Source organism: Saccopteryx bilineata, chromosome 8 (genome assembly GCF_036850765.1).
Source record: "Saccopteryx bilineata isolate mSacBil1 chromosome 8, mSacBil1_pri_phased_curated, whole genome shotgun sequence".
NCBI lineage: Eukaryota > Metazoa > Chordata > Mammalia > Chiroptera > Emballonuridae > Saccopteryx > Saccopteryx bilineata.
This window is the reverse complement of record NC_089497.1, coordinates 49546259-49563653: the sequence shown is the minus strand read 5'-3', so window position 1 is coordinate 49563653 and position 17395 is coordinate 49546259. Positions and strand designations below refer to the sequence as shown.

Sequence of the window (17395 nt, the reverse complement as noted above, 5' to 3'; positions counted from 1 at the left end):
GAAAATATAATATTCAAAGTGCTTATTTTCAATCAAGTATTTACCCCCGTTTCGCGTGATATATACATATATTTTTTAGGATTTCCCCCCCCCCCTTTTCTCCCAAGGAAAGGGAGAGGACAGAATTGTATTTTTTCCCCCAGCCCCAAATCATCTATATGTTAAATATCCCTACTGATCTGTCTTAAAGGAGAAGTACATCGCTCGTTTTTTTTTTATAGCTATACAAAAGGAGTGAAAAGCCAAGAGGACGAAGTCTTTCTTTTTCTTGTGGGAGAACTTAATGCCTCATTTGTCATTAACCTAACACTCCAACATAAAACAAAAGGAAGAAAAGGAGGAAGGAAGGAAAAGAAGGTGATTCAGGAAGACAGGAATCATGTCAGGGCGGCCGAGAACCACCTCCTTTGCGGAGAGCTGCAAGCCAGTGCAGCAGCCTTCAGCTTTTGGCAGCATGAAAGTTAGCAGTGAGTATTGATTTTATTTTACACCTCTTCTCCACCTCATCCTTAAAATGAGAAACCTTGGCATATCGGGTTCTTTAAATCTTAGACCTCCTAATATAACAATCAGAGGTAATGGGAACAGGCGAAAATCTGTCTTCAGTCAAGCTGGAGGCAGTTCCCTCTTTTCTCCTCCCATGCCCCTTCCCGGTCTCATTAACCTTGAGTTGAGAGGATGTGATTTGTGTTTGGATGATTTGATTTTGAAACTTTTATTTTCTTATGCTGTTGGTAGTCAGCTTCGTTAAGTGCTTGAGTGTATCCAAGTTAAAATAGTGGTGGAAGTGTTTTACTTGCGCATCCGTTTGGATGGAGAGGACAAGACTTGATTCGTATACCATTATGTATGTTTTTGCTCATTGTATATCTTTTGGAATGAGGGATAATTTAGTTAGCTCAGGTCTCGGGGTTATCATAGTTTTGTATACTTAGTAGAGATACTAAGTGTTACAGTCTTGTAACATTTCTTACTTGCTTGTGTGACTATACAAAGTATTCTGAATTCTGAGATGTACTTGCTCAGGAACCAGCATTCAGGTTGGGAGGCGAGTATTGATTCCTTCCTTTACAAGGGACTGGTGGGAACTGTAGCAGTAGTATCTCTACATGTGTTGTTTTAAACTGGGTGAGTGGTTTAACATGTTATCTTTGAACTACACCGTTTTGACATCACCAATCTACCTCTATAATTTATGTCTAGTCAAAAGGTGACTTGGCAGTAGGTTCAATTTTTGACTGAGGTTTGTATTGTCATATTGCCAAAAACTAAGTTGAATATTAATTGTTACTGACTTATCATTTAAGTTCAGTTTTGGGGTGCTCTTGCATTCCATGCTTGTTAAATGATCTAGAGGTTAGAGGTTCTCTTCTTAGGATATTATAAATATTCTTGCATTGTTTTCCTGTAAACTATGTATTTGTGAGAACATGGATTTAGACCTTTTCCTTAAAGGTTTAGCAGAAGGCTGTAGTTCTGGATATAATAGGGGTTATTTGGGCTGTGTTCAGTGTTGTTGTTAGAGTGTACCCTTGTCCCAGATTTGTGCTGAAAAGTCTGTTCTTGAGGTGTTTAGTATACTAAGTATCCAGTGGTTCAGTGTGCCCCTATTGGTGGGTTTGTTTATATGCTGTTTAATGACAGCTTAATTAAACATACTTCTAGAATTTGATAAAAATTTTTTCTTATTCCGTGAGAAAGGGGCATGATGAAGGCAAAGAAAAGCTATTTTGTTGCCTAGAAGAAGGAGAGAACTGAAGAACTGAGATTAAAAAAAAAAAAAAGTATATGCTATGCCCTGGCCAGGTGTCTCAGTTGGTTAGAGTGTCCTTAGAATACACAAAGATTGCGGGTTCAATCCCTGGTCAGGGCACATACAAGAATCAACCAATGAATGCACAAATAAGTGAAACAACAAATCCATGTCCCTTGAACCCTCTCTCCTCCCCCCTGTCTCCCCTTCTCCCCTCTCTCTTTCCTCCTGTCCCTTTACCTCTCTCCCTTTCTCCCCCTATCTCTCCCTTTCCCCCTTCTCCTCCCCCTCTCCCACCTTCCCCCCTCCCACCTTCCCCCCTCTCCCACCTGCCCCCTCTCTCCTACCTTCCCCCCTCTCCCACCTTCCCCCCTCTCCCACCTGCCCCCTCTCTCCTACCTTCCCCCCTCTCCCACCTTCCCCCCTCTCCCACCTTCCCCCCTCTCCCACCTTCCCCCTCTCTCCTTCCCCCCTCTCCCACCTTCCCCCTCTCCCACCTTCCCCCTTTCTCCTTCCCCTCTCTCCCTCCCCCCTCTCCCACCTTCTCCTTCTCTCTCCCTTTCCCCCTCTCTTCCTTTCCCCCCTCTCCTTTTCCCCCCCTCTCCCTTTCCTTTCTCTCTCCTCCCTTTCTGTCTTCCTCTCCCCTCTTCCCCTACCCCCATCTCTTCCTCCCTTCCTTTCTCTTTAAAATCAATAATAAAGTATATGCTGTTACATGAAATTGATTATATTCTTAAACAACATAAAATGATTTTAACCGAATTCAGGATTTCAATTCATGTTGGCTTTTGGAATTTGCCCGAAACAGTAGTCTAAGGTAATAGCTGAATGGGAGATTATTTTTGAAAGTTAATTTTTTGTGTTGTAGAGTGACTAGCTAGTACAGAATGCAGGGTAAGAGAAGAGGGAGGCTGATGGTAATATTTCAGAGAAGGGGCAAGCTTTCTAAGCACTTCATGGGGTCATTTGAAAGGAAAATTCTAAAATTCTGGGGTAATTTTCAGCTATGATCAAGCAAATCTTATAATGGCTATTTAACAGCCTCTTGTGGTACTGGTTTGTTTTTTCATCTTGGTAATATGGTTTAAAAACCACTTCGAATCAATTTTAGGTGATTAATTTATTAGATCTGTTTCAGAGAACAAAACAGAATAGCTTACGATGTTATATTTTTGGACTTTTCATTTTTTTCCAGGATTTTCTTTGAAAATGACACCTTAATTCTTGATAGTATGGATGCTTGACTGATGGGGTAACTCTTGTAAAGTGTGTAGGTTCAAGTGTTTAGTTTTGTATTACCCTATGGGTCACTTTAACATTTAAAAAGTTGGTGTTCATTGCTAATTGTTTTTGACAGTCTTGACTTTAAGGACATTTTGGAAGAAAGGGGAATCGTTAAATATTTGAGTGCTAGTGTTCTAAGGGACATCTGTTCAAAAGAGAGATACGTATCAGATTGTATTATATTAATAGTTCTTGGCCGCAAAAGTTTTTTAGTAGTAGAGGCAGGTTATCGGACAAAATATGAAGACAATATCAAGATGAGTCTAAGATTATAAATACTATAAATAGAATGCTTTTTTCATAGGGACAAAGAATAAAGTGGTGAGGCAGATGGGTTGGAAAGGGAAGACTTCCTGCAGAGGTGTGTTTTAAGACAGGTGTTAAAAGAGGCAGTAACTTCAGTTGCTAGAGAAGCACAAAGGATTCTAGTTCGAAAGAATGGACAGAAGCATAGAGATGGTGATTTTGTATGATAGGTAAATGATTTTTGTATTTATCGAACAAGTTGGTACATCTGAATTAAAGGGGCTTAAATAGGAAAATGAGAGGTAGAATTTAAGAAATATGTCAATCTCTGCTGAAGGAGGGTAGAGGGACCTGTAAATTTGGTTAAGATTGAGGAGAGATTGGAATTTACTGTAGATGGCTGGACCAAGGTACTTTAGGATGATTTCGGCAGCTGCATTGATGGATTAGAGTTGAGCCATTAGAGACCTTTTAGGGAGATAGTATAGTGTGTTTTGAACCATGAGGGAATATGAAGTAAAATGTGAAAATGGATTAAAAAGAACACATTTGAGAGAACAGTGTGAGTGAAGAACTGGCAGGACTTTGGATTGGGTTGAAGGGGAATATTTGGGAAGGAGTCAGGAGTTAAAAATAAATTCTGATGTTATTGGTCTGGAAGACTTGACTGCGAGTTATATTGTTGATTTTAATGGGGAAGTTGAGAAAAGTGCTGAGATGAGAGGGTGGATGAGTTCACTTTTATTTATTTATTTATTTATTTTTATTATTATTATTATTTTTTTTTGCATTTTTCTGAAGCTGGAAACAGGGAGAGATAGTCAGACAGACTCCTGCATGCGCCCGACCGGGATCCACCCGGCACGCCCACCATGGGGCAACGCTCTGCCCACCAGGGGGCGATGCTCTGCCCATCCTGGGCGTCGCCATGTTGCGACCAGAGCCACTCTAGCGCCTGAGGCAGAGGCCACAGAGCCATCTCCAGCGCCCGGGCCATCTTTGCTCCAATGGAGCCTTGGCTGCGGGAGGGGAAGAGAGAGACAGAGAGGAAAGCGCAGCGGAGGGGTGGAGAAGCAAATGGGCGCTTCTCCTATGTGCCCTGGCCGGGAATCGAACCCGGGTCCTCCGCACGCTAGGCCGACGCTCTACCGCTGAGCCAACCGGCCAGGGCTGTGTTCACTTTTTAAAAATTTAATATACAATAGATTCCCTTGAAATTCAGCAGACAGTAGTTGGTTACTGGCAATGATGTTTAACTTTCCAGCCTATTAATTGCACTGTTTCTAATTTTTCTATACTTAAAAATGTCAGATTTATTTTTGGAAGTAGCAAACTAAGGGTTTTCATTTAAACACTTTTTATTAAAGTTCTAAAAAATAAAATATTTTTTAAGGTAGATTCAAAAGCTTTACACTTGAAATCTAGTAGTAATAGTGCCATGGTCGCTTATTTGAAAACAACAAAAATATTTTTTGCACTAAATTATGACTTAAAAATTTCAGAATTTTTTATAGCTTTTAATCTTGGTACAATTTAAAACTTGTTTTTCAAAAAATATTACTCTCAGGTCAACCTTGCATTTAAAATAGTGGTAATAAGAACAACTAAGGAGACTAGGGAGCCACAGTGAAGAATTGATGCTTCTCATCTTTCTCCTTTCCTGCCTGTCTGTCCCTATCTGTCCCTCTCTCTGTCTCTCTCTCTGTCTCTGTCACACACACACACACACACACACACACACACACACACACACAAATAATAGTGGTAATAATAATAGCAGCTTTCACTTGGTTTGTGAAGGGTCCAGCGGAAATTAAAAGTTTTTATAAGAAGTAGTATTTAACTGTTTGTTGAGTTAAGCACTCATTGCAAGTTTAAATCAGTATGTTTGAAATATTTCTTTTTATTTACTATGGTGAAGCCAACATTTTAGTTTACATCAATTCAAATGTTATTAATTATTGTAAATGTGAATAGCTATACAGTTTCTTCTGTGGAATCACTTGATACTGTAATCAAAATAGAGAAAGTATGGGACTTTCTATGGTGGTTAGGTTAAAATAATAGTAGTAAATTTCTTTGGTGTGCTTTTTGATGAAAATTTAGCTAATTGTCTAGGCTTAAATATAAGATTTGGAAAAAGGAAAATAAGTTGAGTATTACTTATTTTTGCATATAAAGCTTTTTTTAGATCAAAATTTTTCTTTTTTTTGTGATGAGAGGATGATTAATAGTATTTGCATATTGTGTATTTCCTTGTATGGTGATTAGAACCAAAAACTAGGTGGCAATTTAAGAATTCCTCTATTCTCAAGGAAGTGATCATTTTGTGACATTTAAAAATTAGCTTATTAGAATATAGCTAATTTCTAGATTATCCATGTTGATATGAAAGAGATCTCATTTCATGAAAACTTTATTTTTATTTTTTCCCCAATTGAACCTTTCCAGAGTTGTTAAAACACTATGACCTTCATATGAGAATTGCATGTTCTCTTGTTGCATGCACCTGTAGAAGGCTAATTGTGAAATGAGGAATAGGTACTGGGAAAAAACTTCAAGGGAACCCAGAGATTTTCAGATCAATTTATGGCTGAGTGGGAATTACATTTAGAAAATGAGATGACCGGTGACATCTCATTTCACTGGTGTGGTTCAGCTGAAAGGTCATACTTGTGCTATGGGCTGTCTGCCCCTTGTTTTAGACTTGAGTTTTAGGTGTAGGATACTGTTTTGGAGAAATTTGCAGTTTTTACAAGTGTCAGCAGATTCCAAGACTGGGGCAGTTCTGTATTTGTGTGTGCTTCAAGTATAGAGGAGGCTGTGAAACATACGTGTGCTGACACTGGTGCCACAGTTCAGTACTTTCTAATAAGCATGTGTTAGAGTGCTTATTTTTAAATAAGACTCAAGATTGTGAGATAGAGATGGGGATGGACAGGCTGTGAGATTGTGGTATCTTGTATGATGCTCCACCCTATAATGGAGAATGGTGGGCAGAGCACGTGGGTGTGACAGGAGTAGATGCTAGTACTAACAGGACCAACCTGACTTCCCAGATATTATATTACTAAGAACGTAATCATCATGAGTAAATGAATTTGTTGCACTGTTTAGCATTATTTTCTAGCATTTTTTTGATAGGTTTTGTGAAAAGGGAGTCTTTCATGATTTCAAATGTAGAAGTATTCATGGCTCATTGGTTTTAAAGTAGAGGTTGCAATCTTTGTTACTATCTTGGATGGTATAAATCAGGGGTCCCCAAACTACGGCCCACGGGCCGCATGCGGCCCCCTAAGGCCATTTATCCGGTCCCCACCGCACTTCCGGAGAGACACCTCTTTCATTGGTGGTCAGTGAGAGGAGCATAGTTCCCATTGAAATACTGGTCAGTTTGTTGATTTAAATTTACTTGTTCTTTATTTTAAATACTGTATTTGTTCCCGTTTTGATAGGGATTTGTTCATAGTATTTTTTTTATAGTCCGGCCCTCCAATGGTCTGAGGGGACAGTGAACTGGCCCCCTGTGTAAAAAGTTTGGGGACCCCTGGTATAAATCTTCCTTGATTGACATTTATATCTTTGAAATTGGTTGAATGTGATGTAGAAATGTATGTTTATATAAAGACCTGTATGAACAGAAAAGCAAAGAAAAACTGACAGTAGAGTTAAATAGAAATTTAATTATTTCCCCACAGAGACAGAGAGAGGTACAGATAGGGACAGACAGACAGGAAGGGAGAGAGATGGGAAACATCAATTCTTTGTTGCAGCACCTTAGTTGTTCATTGCTTTCTCATACGTGCTTTGACCTGGGGGTGGGGCTACAGCAGACCAAGTGACCCCTTTCTCAAGCCAGAGACCTTGCGCTCAAGCTGGCGACCTGGCTCCTCTGAGTCCCAGTCCGACGCTCTATGCACTGATCCACCGCCTGGTCAGGCTTATCCTTTTTTTAAAAATGAGTTAATACCCAGCAAATAATGGACATTCAGTAAATTATGTCAGTATATACTTGTGTCTGTATCATCCTTGGTCTGGTACAAGATACAAAGATACAACTCTGGAGTCTAGTTTACTGGTCCCTTTTCCACTTTGCTTATGTTTCAAGGAGAAAGGGTTACCTTCAAAGGGTATGGAAGTTAAAAATTTGTAAATGGTTGAGTCATATATTTTTTTTATTGAGTAGTATTCTTAGAAGTATCTTGGTTTGATCAAATTGAAGCAAAATGATGAATTGTTTTTTTTGAAACTAGTACTGTCAAACCAGCTTTTCTTTTTGTCTTCAGGGTACCATGCCCAACAAGGGCACAGATACGATCCTTAACATGTTCCCTTATTAACATAATCTAGAGTTGTTAAATTCTTGATTGTCCTTTCAAACCAATATAATAATAAAAAGAACATTTCTGACAAAGGAGTAACTTTTTCTGGAAACTTGTATTTTAGATAATGGTATAATTTAGATGAATTTCCAGGTTTAGGATTGGCTAGGCATGCCCCAAAGCCAGAAAGGTAGATGGGCAGGCAAAAATATTAGTAGCATTGGTGCATAGCATTAACATTAGTATTGCATTTTTTTTCTTTTACCGTTAATTGTCCCATGTTGAAATCCTTGGCTTAGAAAATAAAATAGGTTACTTTAATAGAAAGTATTAATTAGAGTACATTAATAATAATGTCATTGACATATGATATGCCTATTGAATGTTTGCTGTGTACTAAGTACTCTGCTACATTCTTCATTTTCAGTATCTCCTTGCAGTCATTACAACAGCTCTACAGAGTAGCTAATACTACATATTATTCCTACTTTATAGATGAGGTGAGATTCAGAGAGGTGAAGCAACTTGTCCATGATTACCTGGTCAAGAGCTTGGCTCTGTTAATTTAAAACCCAGGCATTCTGATTCTAGAGCCCTTGCTCTTTATTTGTATGTTATAGAGAATGGATTGCTATCACTATAGCACTTAGATTCCAGAGATAAGCTAAAATGCCTTTTGCTTTTTATGTAGACTAGTCTTTCATTGATAATTTAGCAGTAACTGTATAAGACTTTCATTATTAGTACTGTTTTTGTAATTGGATTCAGGCAAGCCTGTTAGCGGGTAACAGCACTTAAATACTTATAGTTGGCTTGGAAAAAATCCTCAATTATTTTAAGATTTCAGGGAAAACTTCTTAAAACAAACATTGAAATTGAAAATATTTGGGCTTCTGGCAGTGCAAAATGAAAAATAGAAAATATATGCTATTTTTCATTTAATGTTCATTCAGAGCACTGGTTTTTACTGAAAAGTACTGATTGTTTGTAAGCGAATCTGGTGTATTTATGTATTGATACTTCCAGGCATACTAGAATGTGATTTACCAAATTAGCCATAATTAAGGATTATTATTTCTCTTCATCGATTCTTGTAGGTTGTATAATGTTCTAAGTGTTCTTTCTCTTTCTCCTTTTACTATTTGATAGCCAATTTCATAAAAGGTTTTTTTCCTGTTGTTTTGTTTATATATGCACAAGTAAATTAGTCAAATTATCTTTTTTGAACATTATTTAGATCTAGAACTATGAGCCTTCAGGATTTTTTTTTTCCCCTAAAGAATAATAGCTCTGCATCAATGTAGAATTAGAATTGGGTTATTTGGAATATCACCTTTTGGGAATCAGGAAGTAAACCAAAAAAGCTTCTGAGATGCTGAAATTCCCAGACAAATGGTGCATGCATTTTGCTCATAGGTTGGTTTTTAGACTTTTATTTAACCTTCTTTGTTATTCTTTAATATAGCTCTAATTCAGGTGTCTGGTTTTCTAAAATTGCAAATTAGAAGGGAATGAATAGATATTGATATTAAGTATCACATCTAAAAAGAATAGATAAACAGTTCAGGAAAACAAGCATATTGGGTTTACTTAGTGTAGGCTCACACAGCTCCTGTTGATTGTTCAAAATGTTGACCTAGAGAAGGTTAATTTATACTAACTACATTCTCTTTTAAAAGGGCAGAAGTCAGGAAAGTTTCTTCTGGGTAGCTGTGGTTCTGTAATAACTTCTCATTACATCAAACATGTTCTAATTTGTTGGTTACTGACATGATGAATAGGAAGAGAACTGGATCATCTCATGCTATCTGGTTGACCAACTCCAGCTGAAGTTCAGTGATATGGATAAAGGCTCTAAAGTCTTCAGTCTGTTATCCCAGAATATTTTTTCCAATTCTTACTTCCATTTGTCCATCTACATTTATTACTCAGACAATATTTTATCTGATTTAAGGTTTATTATCTTTTTTATTATTTTTAAGCAAGAGAGTGAGAGAGGAAGAGAGAGATGAGAACTCATAGCTGCACCACTTTTAGTTGTTCATTGATTGCTGCTTATATGTGCTTTGACCGAGGTGCTCAAGCTGAGCCATCGACCCCTTGCTCAAGCCCACAACCTTGGGCTCAAATCAGCAACCATGGGATCATGTTGATGATCCCACGCTCAAGCTGGCAATCCTGCACTCAAGCCAGCCTTGGGATTTTGAACCTGCAGCGTCCCATGTTGATGCTCTATCCATTGTGACACCATGTTTCAAGCTGTCTTTATTTTTTTCTTATATGGCTTATATGGAGTTGCTGTTTGGATTTAGAACTGCCTATATATTCTGTTTAGAATGCTTGAAGGCACTGCGTGGAGTCATTTATGCTTTCTTATGAATTATGATTAACTGTTAGAGAACAACTTTACCAAATACACACTGCTCACAAAAATTAGAGGATCAGGAAACGTTCAGATACTCCAGAACTTTCAGCCTTTTGTATAGTGCATTTTCACCAATGAAATAAAAGTTGGTTTTTGCATCTTATTTGCATAATAGAACAACTTTCTTTGACTTGTTTGCTTTTCTGATGTTCTTGTTTAATAAAAATAAATGTTTTTTATCGCTTCATATTCATTTTGAAATATCTTCTAATTTGTATGAGCAGTTATATATGTGGCCTGTGTAAGGAGAATTGAAAAGGTGGATATCTTAATCGTGGACCTGAGGAAAAAGGACAGTCATGGCAAAGTACTTTTTTCTCTTTTGGAAGTCTTAAGAAATTCTTAGGGGCTTAACTGGCTAATTTAATTAAAAAGATTGTGTTTTTAATTTTTTTCTAAGAAGGCTAACCTATCTTTCAAAAATGCAACTTCCCCTACTTCCCTTAATCCTTAAAATTAGTTAATTTATTTAAATTGATTCTTCACTTTCTTAGTGACTTGTGTTGAAGTTATTGAGCTGAGTCAAATGACTACCATTAGACTTCCGAGTTTGTAGAGGCAGCACCTGAATATTTGGAGGTACTAAGATATGCCCATCATCAGACTAATAGTACTGCATTTCATTTGCTGTTCTGTTGGAATTTTAGAGCTTTGACACTGTACACATTGTTTCGACTCTGAAAGGAAAAGGAATGCTTTGAGTTAATAGGGTTTCAATATTAATATATATTGTAATTGTATGTACATATATTTACATAATGTATAGTAATCACCACAATATTATTAATTGGGTGCTATATGATGATTAGTTACATGCTTATTTACATATTTTGTTTTAAGAAATAGAATTTACTCATACAATTCAAAATTTAAAAGGTATTCAGTGACATCTTTCTCCTCCTCCTGCTCTGTAGTTACTAGTTCCTTTTCCTGGAAACAGCCAGCACTCTTAATTTCTTACGTATCCGTCTATAGATAATCTGAATGTTTACAGATTTCTCCTAACATGGAATTATACTTTGTGCATACACACCTCAGTCGACAATTGCTTTAGCATTAGAGTGTTAGAATTAAAACAATATTTAAATCAATTACTCTAGAAAATTCTGGTTTTTTTCCATAACTAAATCTAAATGTTTTAGATCATTAAATCCTTATTCTGAATATGCATTAGATGAGGAGTAAGCAAAATTGAGAGGATGCATGGCAATAAGAGGTAAAATGCTAATAGTTACAACCAATGGACACTTACTAAGTAGCATGTTTAAAATACTTCACAGTGTATTTGAAAAATGATCTATTGTATTAAGTAGATACTACTTTTGTTTTTGCTGGAAATGGTTGTTTATTTTATGATAAAGAAAAAGACAGTGTAATTTATTTTTTCCACTAACTTTCCATTTTCTAACATCTTAGATGGAAAAAACCTGTTCTCTTGAGAGATCAGAGGCGCAGAGTGCGTCAATGTCAATGAAGCCTGTGCCTTTTACCTCTTTAAGAGCGCACGGTTTCATTCAGCTCATAAACCAAGCACCCCTTAGTCATTTTTAAAAAAAATAATTTTCTATTTTTTTTATTTTTTTAAATTTATTTTTAATTTTTTTAATTTATTCATTTTAGAGAGGAGAGAGGGAGGGAGAGAGGGAGAGGGGGAGAGAGAGAGAGAGAGAGAGAGAGAGAGAAAGAAAGGGGGAGGAGCAGAAAGCATCAACTCCCATATATGCCTTGACCAGACAAGTGCAGGGTTTTGAACCGGCAACCTCAGTGTTCCCAGGTTGATTGACGCTTTATCCACTGCGCCACCAGAGGTCAGGCTAATTTTTTATTTTTTAAAGTAATTCATTCATATTATTTAAATAAATCAAATAGTGTAAAAAGTCTTATTATGAAAGCTAGTTTTCTATCCCCCATTTCTATTTCTCAGAGACTATTTCCTCTAGTAGTTTTTGCCATAATTTTAATTTGTATGCTCTTTGTCTTTCCTAAAATTATTTGAAGGTATTTATTGTATTCTCATTATGGTAGATATTATTGTCACCCCCATTTCCCTTTTGCTGTCATGCTAATATAATTATACCACTATTTTTAGTTAAATTATTTTATGTAAATTAGAATTTAGGTAATGTCTACTCGGTTAAATAATAAGCAGTGTTCTTACCAGAAGCAAGTAGTGTATAGTGATCACACCTCCTTTTAAAAACAGCTTTATTAAGAAATAATTCATATACTGTAAAATTCATCCATTTAAAGTTGTGGAGTTGAGTGGTTTTAGTATTTTCAGAGTCGTGCAACCATTGCACAATTTAATTTTAGAACATTTTTCTATTACCCCTAAAAAAGTCCCCGTGCCCACTAGCAGTTATTCCCTGTATTCCCCTTCCCCCAGCTCTAGGCAGCCCCTGTCCTCAGTCTCTATCGATTTTCCTGGTCTCCACATTTCATATCAATATCTTCATCTAACTTGTGACCTTTTGTGGCTGCTTCTCTTACTTCCCATAGTGTCTTTTAGGTCATTCATGGAATGGCATTTATCAGTATATTATTCATATTTATTGCTGAATAATATTTTAATGTATGGAAATGCTACCATTTGTTTCTTTTATTAGTTAATTGACGTTTAGATTATTATTTATTTATTTATTTATTTATTTTACAGAGACAGAAGGAGAGTCAGAGAGAGAGATAGATAGTGATAGACAGGAATGGAGAGAGATGAGAAGCATCAGTTTTTTGTTGCGACACCATAGTTGTTCATTGATTGCTTTCTCATATATGCCTTGACCGTGGGCCTTCAGCAGACCGAGTAACCCCTTGCTCGAGTAACCTTGGTTCCAAGCTGGTGAGCTTTGCTCAAACTAGATGAGCCTGAGCTCAAGCTGGCGACCTCGGGGTCTCGAACCTGGGTCCTCTGCATCCCAGTCCAACGCTCCATCCACTGCGCCACCGCCTGGTCAGGCGACATTTAGATTATTGTCTTTATTTGGCGGGTAATAATGAACATTTGTGAACAAATTTTTGAGTGGGCACCTTTTCAGATCTTTTGGATATATACCTAGTAGTGGAATTGCCAGGTTGTCTGGTAATTTTGTCTACTATTTTAAGGAATGCTCAAACTGTTTCCAAAGTGACAATGATATCTTCTTTATCTTTGCTTTTAATTTTTAAAAAATACTTTATTGTTGCCATTTATCTTTTTTTACACTTTAGCAATTATCATAATCTTGTTTTTTTCCCTCACATTTTATCAAGCATTCTCTAGATTCTGCCTTACCCTTTGTTCTTTTCCTGGAGCGCCTGGTTGGTCTCCAGGTTTCATTGTACAGCTGTCATCTTCCGATTTCTTTCATTGCTCTTTAGTGCCCACTCATATTTCCTAGATCCCATGTCTTTCTATCACTGAGTAGTTCTTATCTAACATAATCTCATGACATCAGCCAGCTGCAGTAGTGCCCAGAGACTTAACTGCTTAGTATGTATCCAGATAAGTTGTTTCTTGTTTTTCTACATTTGCTCCAGAGGGGTAGTTGAGAAGCTGACAAATATTTTTGGTGGGTGTCTCACCTTTTCAGTATCTACACACATGGAGGCATAGCTGTTTGAGGTGTTAATTTGTATCACTATGATCAAGTGTTTACTGTGCCAACATGAAGCAATAATATGAAGCAGGCACAAAAATCTGAACAGTATTAATATAAAGTATTTGTTTAAAACTGAGCTGTTCAATAGAAATATAATGCAAGCCAGAAATGTGAGTCACATATGTAATGTAAAATTTTCCAGGAGCCACATTAAAAAGAATAAAAAGACACAGGTGAACTTAATTTTAATGATAGAGACTTTATTTAATACAGACTTTATTTAATACAGTGTATTCAAAATATTTCAACATGTAATTTGAAATTTACTGAGATATTTTCCTTTTTTTTTTTTTTTTTTTTTTTTGGTACTAAATCTTTACAACCTAGTGGCCATTTTACATTTACGGTCCATCCTAATTTGGAATAGCCACATATCAAGTACTTAGTAGCCACATGTTGCTAGTGGTTATTGTATTGGATAGTGCAAGCTTCAAGGAATTATGTTATTGTGTAAATTTGTCAGTCTGTCTAATATATCTATTAATTTTCAAGTGTATGAAGTAAACTTGTCAGTCTGTTTACTCATATAGTGTATTAGTTTTTAAGTGTATGTAGTTTAAAAACAGTTCATTGATTTGTTTCATTGCTTTGTTTTGAGTCATGTCCTCAGTTTATTTTTAGTTTTTATACCACATTAAAGGAGGTTGAGACATTTATTTTCTTTAGAAGGGTGCTTGCTGTAGGGAGTAATGATTTTTCTCCCATACTTTAGCAAAACTGTGTAACTGTATATTGAAATTCTTATTGTGTGTTTATTAGATAGTGTCATTGTGATTGTCTTGGTCCTGATGGAATTGTATCAGTCCGTTCTTTGTTATAGATTTTCTCCTCTTGGCTATTTCAAAAACATACCCAGTTTTCTGAGTCCCAAATGTGACCTTAGCCACTTAGTCTTTCATGCCTTACCCCAAGGCATGAAATTTCACTGGCATGCAACTCCTGTAGCGCCCTCTACCCTCCTTCTGTGCATTCTAGTTACCTTGTTTTGTTTCTCCCAGGGGATTGTAAATTCCAGTATGGCAGAGCTGTATTTTACTTGGCTTTGTATTTTTGAAATTAGTCAGCTTTGAATTTTTTCCAATGTAGGGCACAGTGCTTTCTATATTGGGTCATGTACATATTGAGTTGAAGCAATCTGTCATGGTGGTTACACAAATACTGTACATAGTGGTTATATGTATAGAGCTGTTAGGTCACCAAACTATCACTGATGCTTCCAGGAATATTTGAGTTTTGATAAAAGAAATTATAAAGTTTAACCTGGGTTTTTGTTTAAAGATGATGAACAATAGTAGAAAAGGAAAGAGACAGAAATATAGACACTTATTATACTGTGTGTTTAGTGCCTACTAGTTCTAAACTTTTGGATGTGTAGCTGAATGAATGAACTTGCATGCTAGGTTGCAGTGGTTGCTAAGCCAAGTGCCTTTGAAACATTAAACCTGTCCAGCTATTGCAATACTCTCAAGCCTTCCAGGATTTTATTTGGAGATTATAGAAGGGAGATTTAAAACAATGAAACATTACTAATCAATATCTTTATTTTCACCAAGAAGCTTATCCTGCAAGACATAAAGTAAACAGACAATAGTTAAATATGAACAAGCCCAGTCCCATCATCATAGATATGGGTATACTTGTATTGTATTATGGCACTTCATGAAAACTTTAATTTTTATAGCACTGCGTTTTGTGTTTCTAAGATATTTATTTGATGTATAAATGCATATATCAATTTAAGAGCTTTTCCAGAGAGTAAAAAATATTAACAAACAGTATGGGTTCTCTTGCTAAATAATCCAACCTCTTAAATAGCTATAAAATTTTGCTGTTTGTATTTGGTTTTGAGAAATCATGTTGCAAAGATAATTTAGTTTTCAATGATAAACACAGTATCTGCCTCTGTGACTAGGTAATTGTGCACATTGCAAGATGTTTGGCTGGTCTAGGGCATACTCCTTAGAAAAGATTTATTATTTTTTCTGTAAGTAGTAAATGCTTGCTCTGCCTTCCTTGAAATCCGAGAATTACTGAAGAACATACATAGCATAGTTCTGTTTTTTGTTGTTTTTTTTTTTTTAAGTGAGAGAGAGAGATAGACAGGAAAGGAAAGAGGTGAGAAGCATCACGTTTGTTGTTGCCGCAGTTTAGTTCATTGATTGCTTTCTCACATATGCCCTGATCAAAGGGCTCCAGCTGAGCCAGCAACCTTTGGACTGGAGCCAGCGACCCTTGGGCTCAAACCAGCCACTATGGGGTCATATTTATGAGCACACGCTCAAGCCAGTGACCCCTGCTCAAGCCAGCAACTTCAGGGTCCCAGGTTGACGCTGTATCCACTGTGCCACCACTGGTCAGCCAACCAAAAAACATCTTTTTGTTTCTCACATATACCTGAGAAATCCTGGGTACTTTGTCAGATTTAGGGAAGAGATGAAAAATGCTGCTTGTAGACCATAGGAGTAAGGGTTGGGGAAGAAGTTAATTAGAAAAACGTTGTGGTTTTGATGGTATACCCAGGTAACTTCTTTACTGTCCTAAGAGAATGGAGTGATTGTATAAAAATGAAGCCTTGCTACCTCTGGTAACTTTAAGGTACCAATTTTGAGCCCAGTTAACACATTATAGTTTGACTCAAGGCAAGTGTAGACTTCATCAGCTTTCTTTCTTTTTTTTTTTCTTTTTTGACAGTCAGAGTCAAAGAGAGGGACGGATAGGGACAGACAGAGAGGAAGGGAGATGAGAAGCATCAATTCTTGGTTGCATCTCCTTAGCTGTTCATTTATTGCTTTCTCATATGTGCCTTGACTGAGGGGCTACAGCAGAGGGAGTAACCCCTTGCTCAATCCTCCGACCTTGAGCTCAAGCCTGAGACCATAAGGTCCTGTCTAGAATCTCACGCTCAAGCCAGCAGCCCCCGCGCTCAAGCTGGTGAGCCTGCGCTCAAGCCAGCGACCTTGGGGTTTCAAACCTGGGTCCTCCACTTCCCAGTCCAGTGCTTTATCCACTGCGCCACCACCTGGTCAGGCAGCTTTCATCCTTACTGTTAATTGCGGTCTATTGCAGGTGTGGCCAACAGTTTTTGCCCCCGGGCCAGATTAGAAAGAAAATTTTTTTCATGGGCGGACGAAAGATTAAAGTTAATGTTAAATACAAAAACGATTCGTTTAAGTAAACAAAATTTTATTATATAATTTGTTTATGAATAAATGTAAGTAATTTAGTACAACAAATTAACAAAAAAACTAATGTGACCTGTTGAGGTGCTTTGCATCACTTACTATTTTTTTAATATCTGGCTCTATACTTGTAGTAGCTATTCTTAACACAATCTCCAAATGTAAATTCATTCAATCTTGATTTTGTTGTAGAAAAAGTTTGTTCACAAATATAAGTTGAGCTGAAGATTACTAAATATTCCTTTGCAAGTTTTTTAAAATTTCCATATTTTCCATTCAGTTGCTTATAAAAATTGCACAGACGAGTACAAAAGTTGTAAATCTTTATAATGGAAATTCTCTAAAAAATAAAGAAGTATCATGAATCCATTCGACCAGTTATTGGAAGTTAACCCTAGGTTAATCACACGCGGAATTCTTTTCCGCTTATCACTATCTTAAATATCTCGTCCAAAGACGCTTCCGCTTCTGAGTAGCTGAGATTTTAACTTTCATTGTTGTACAGTGGTTAGATATTGTAGTTTATGTATAACGATTTAAAAGTACCA

General features: G+C 36.8%; 1 protein-coding gene across 4 annotated transcripts in view; it reads left to right on the top strand.

The window, feature by feature from the left end:
- The first annotated feature begins 326 nt into the window (after positions 1-326).
- GSK3B (glycogen synthase kinase 3 beta) overlaps positions 327-17395 on the top strand; it is a 218908-nt gene continuing 201839 nt past the window's right edge. For 2 of the 4 annotated variants that reach the window (XM_066241852.1, XM_066241851.1), the window contains exon 1: positions 327-467. In XM_066241852.1, the coding sequence (XP_066097949.1) occupies positions 380-467 (88 nt within the window). In that variant the 5' untranslated portion in view covers positions 327-379. The remainder of the gene's footprint in view (positions 468-17395) is intronic. The other 2 variants (XM_066241850.1, XM_066241849.1) reach the window with 1 other exon arrangement.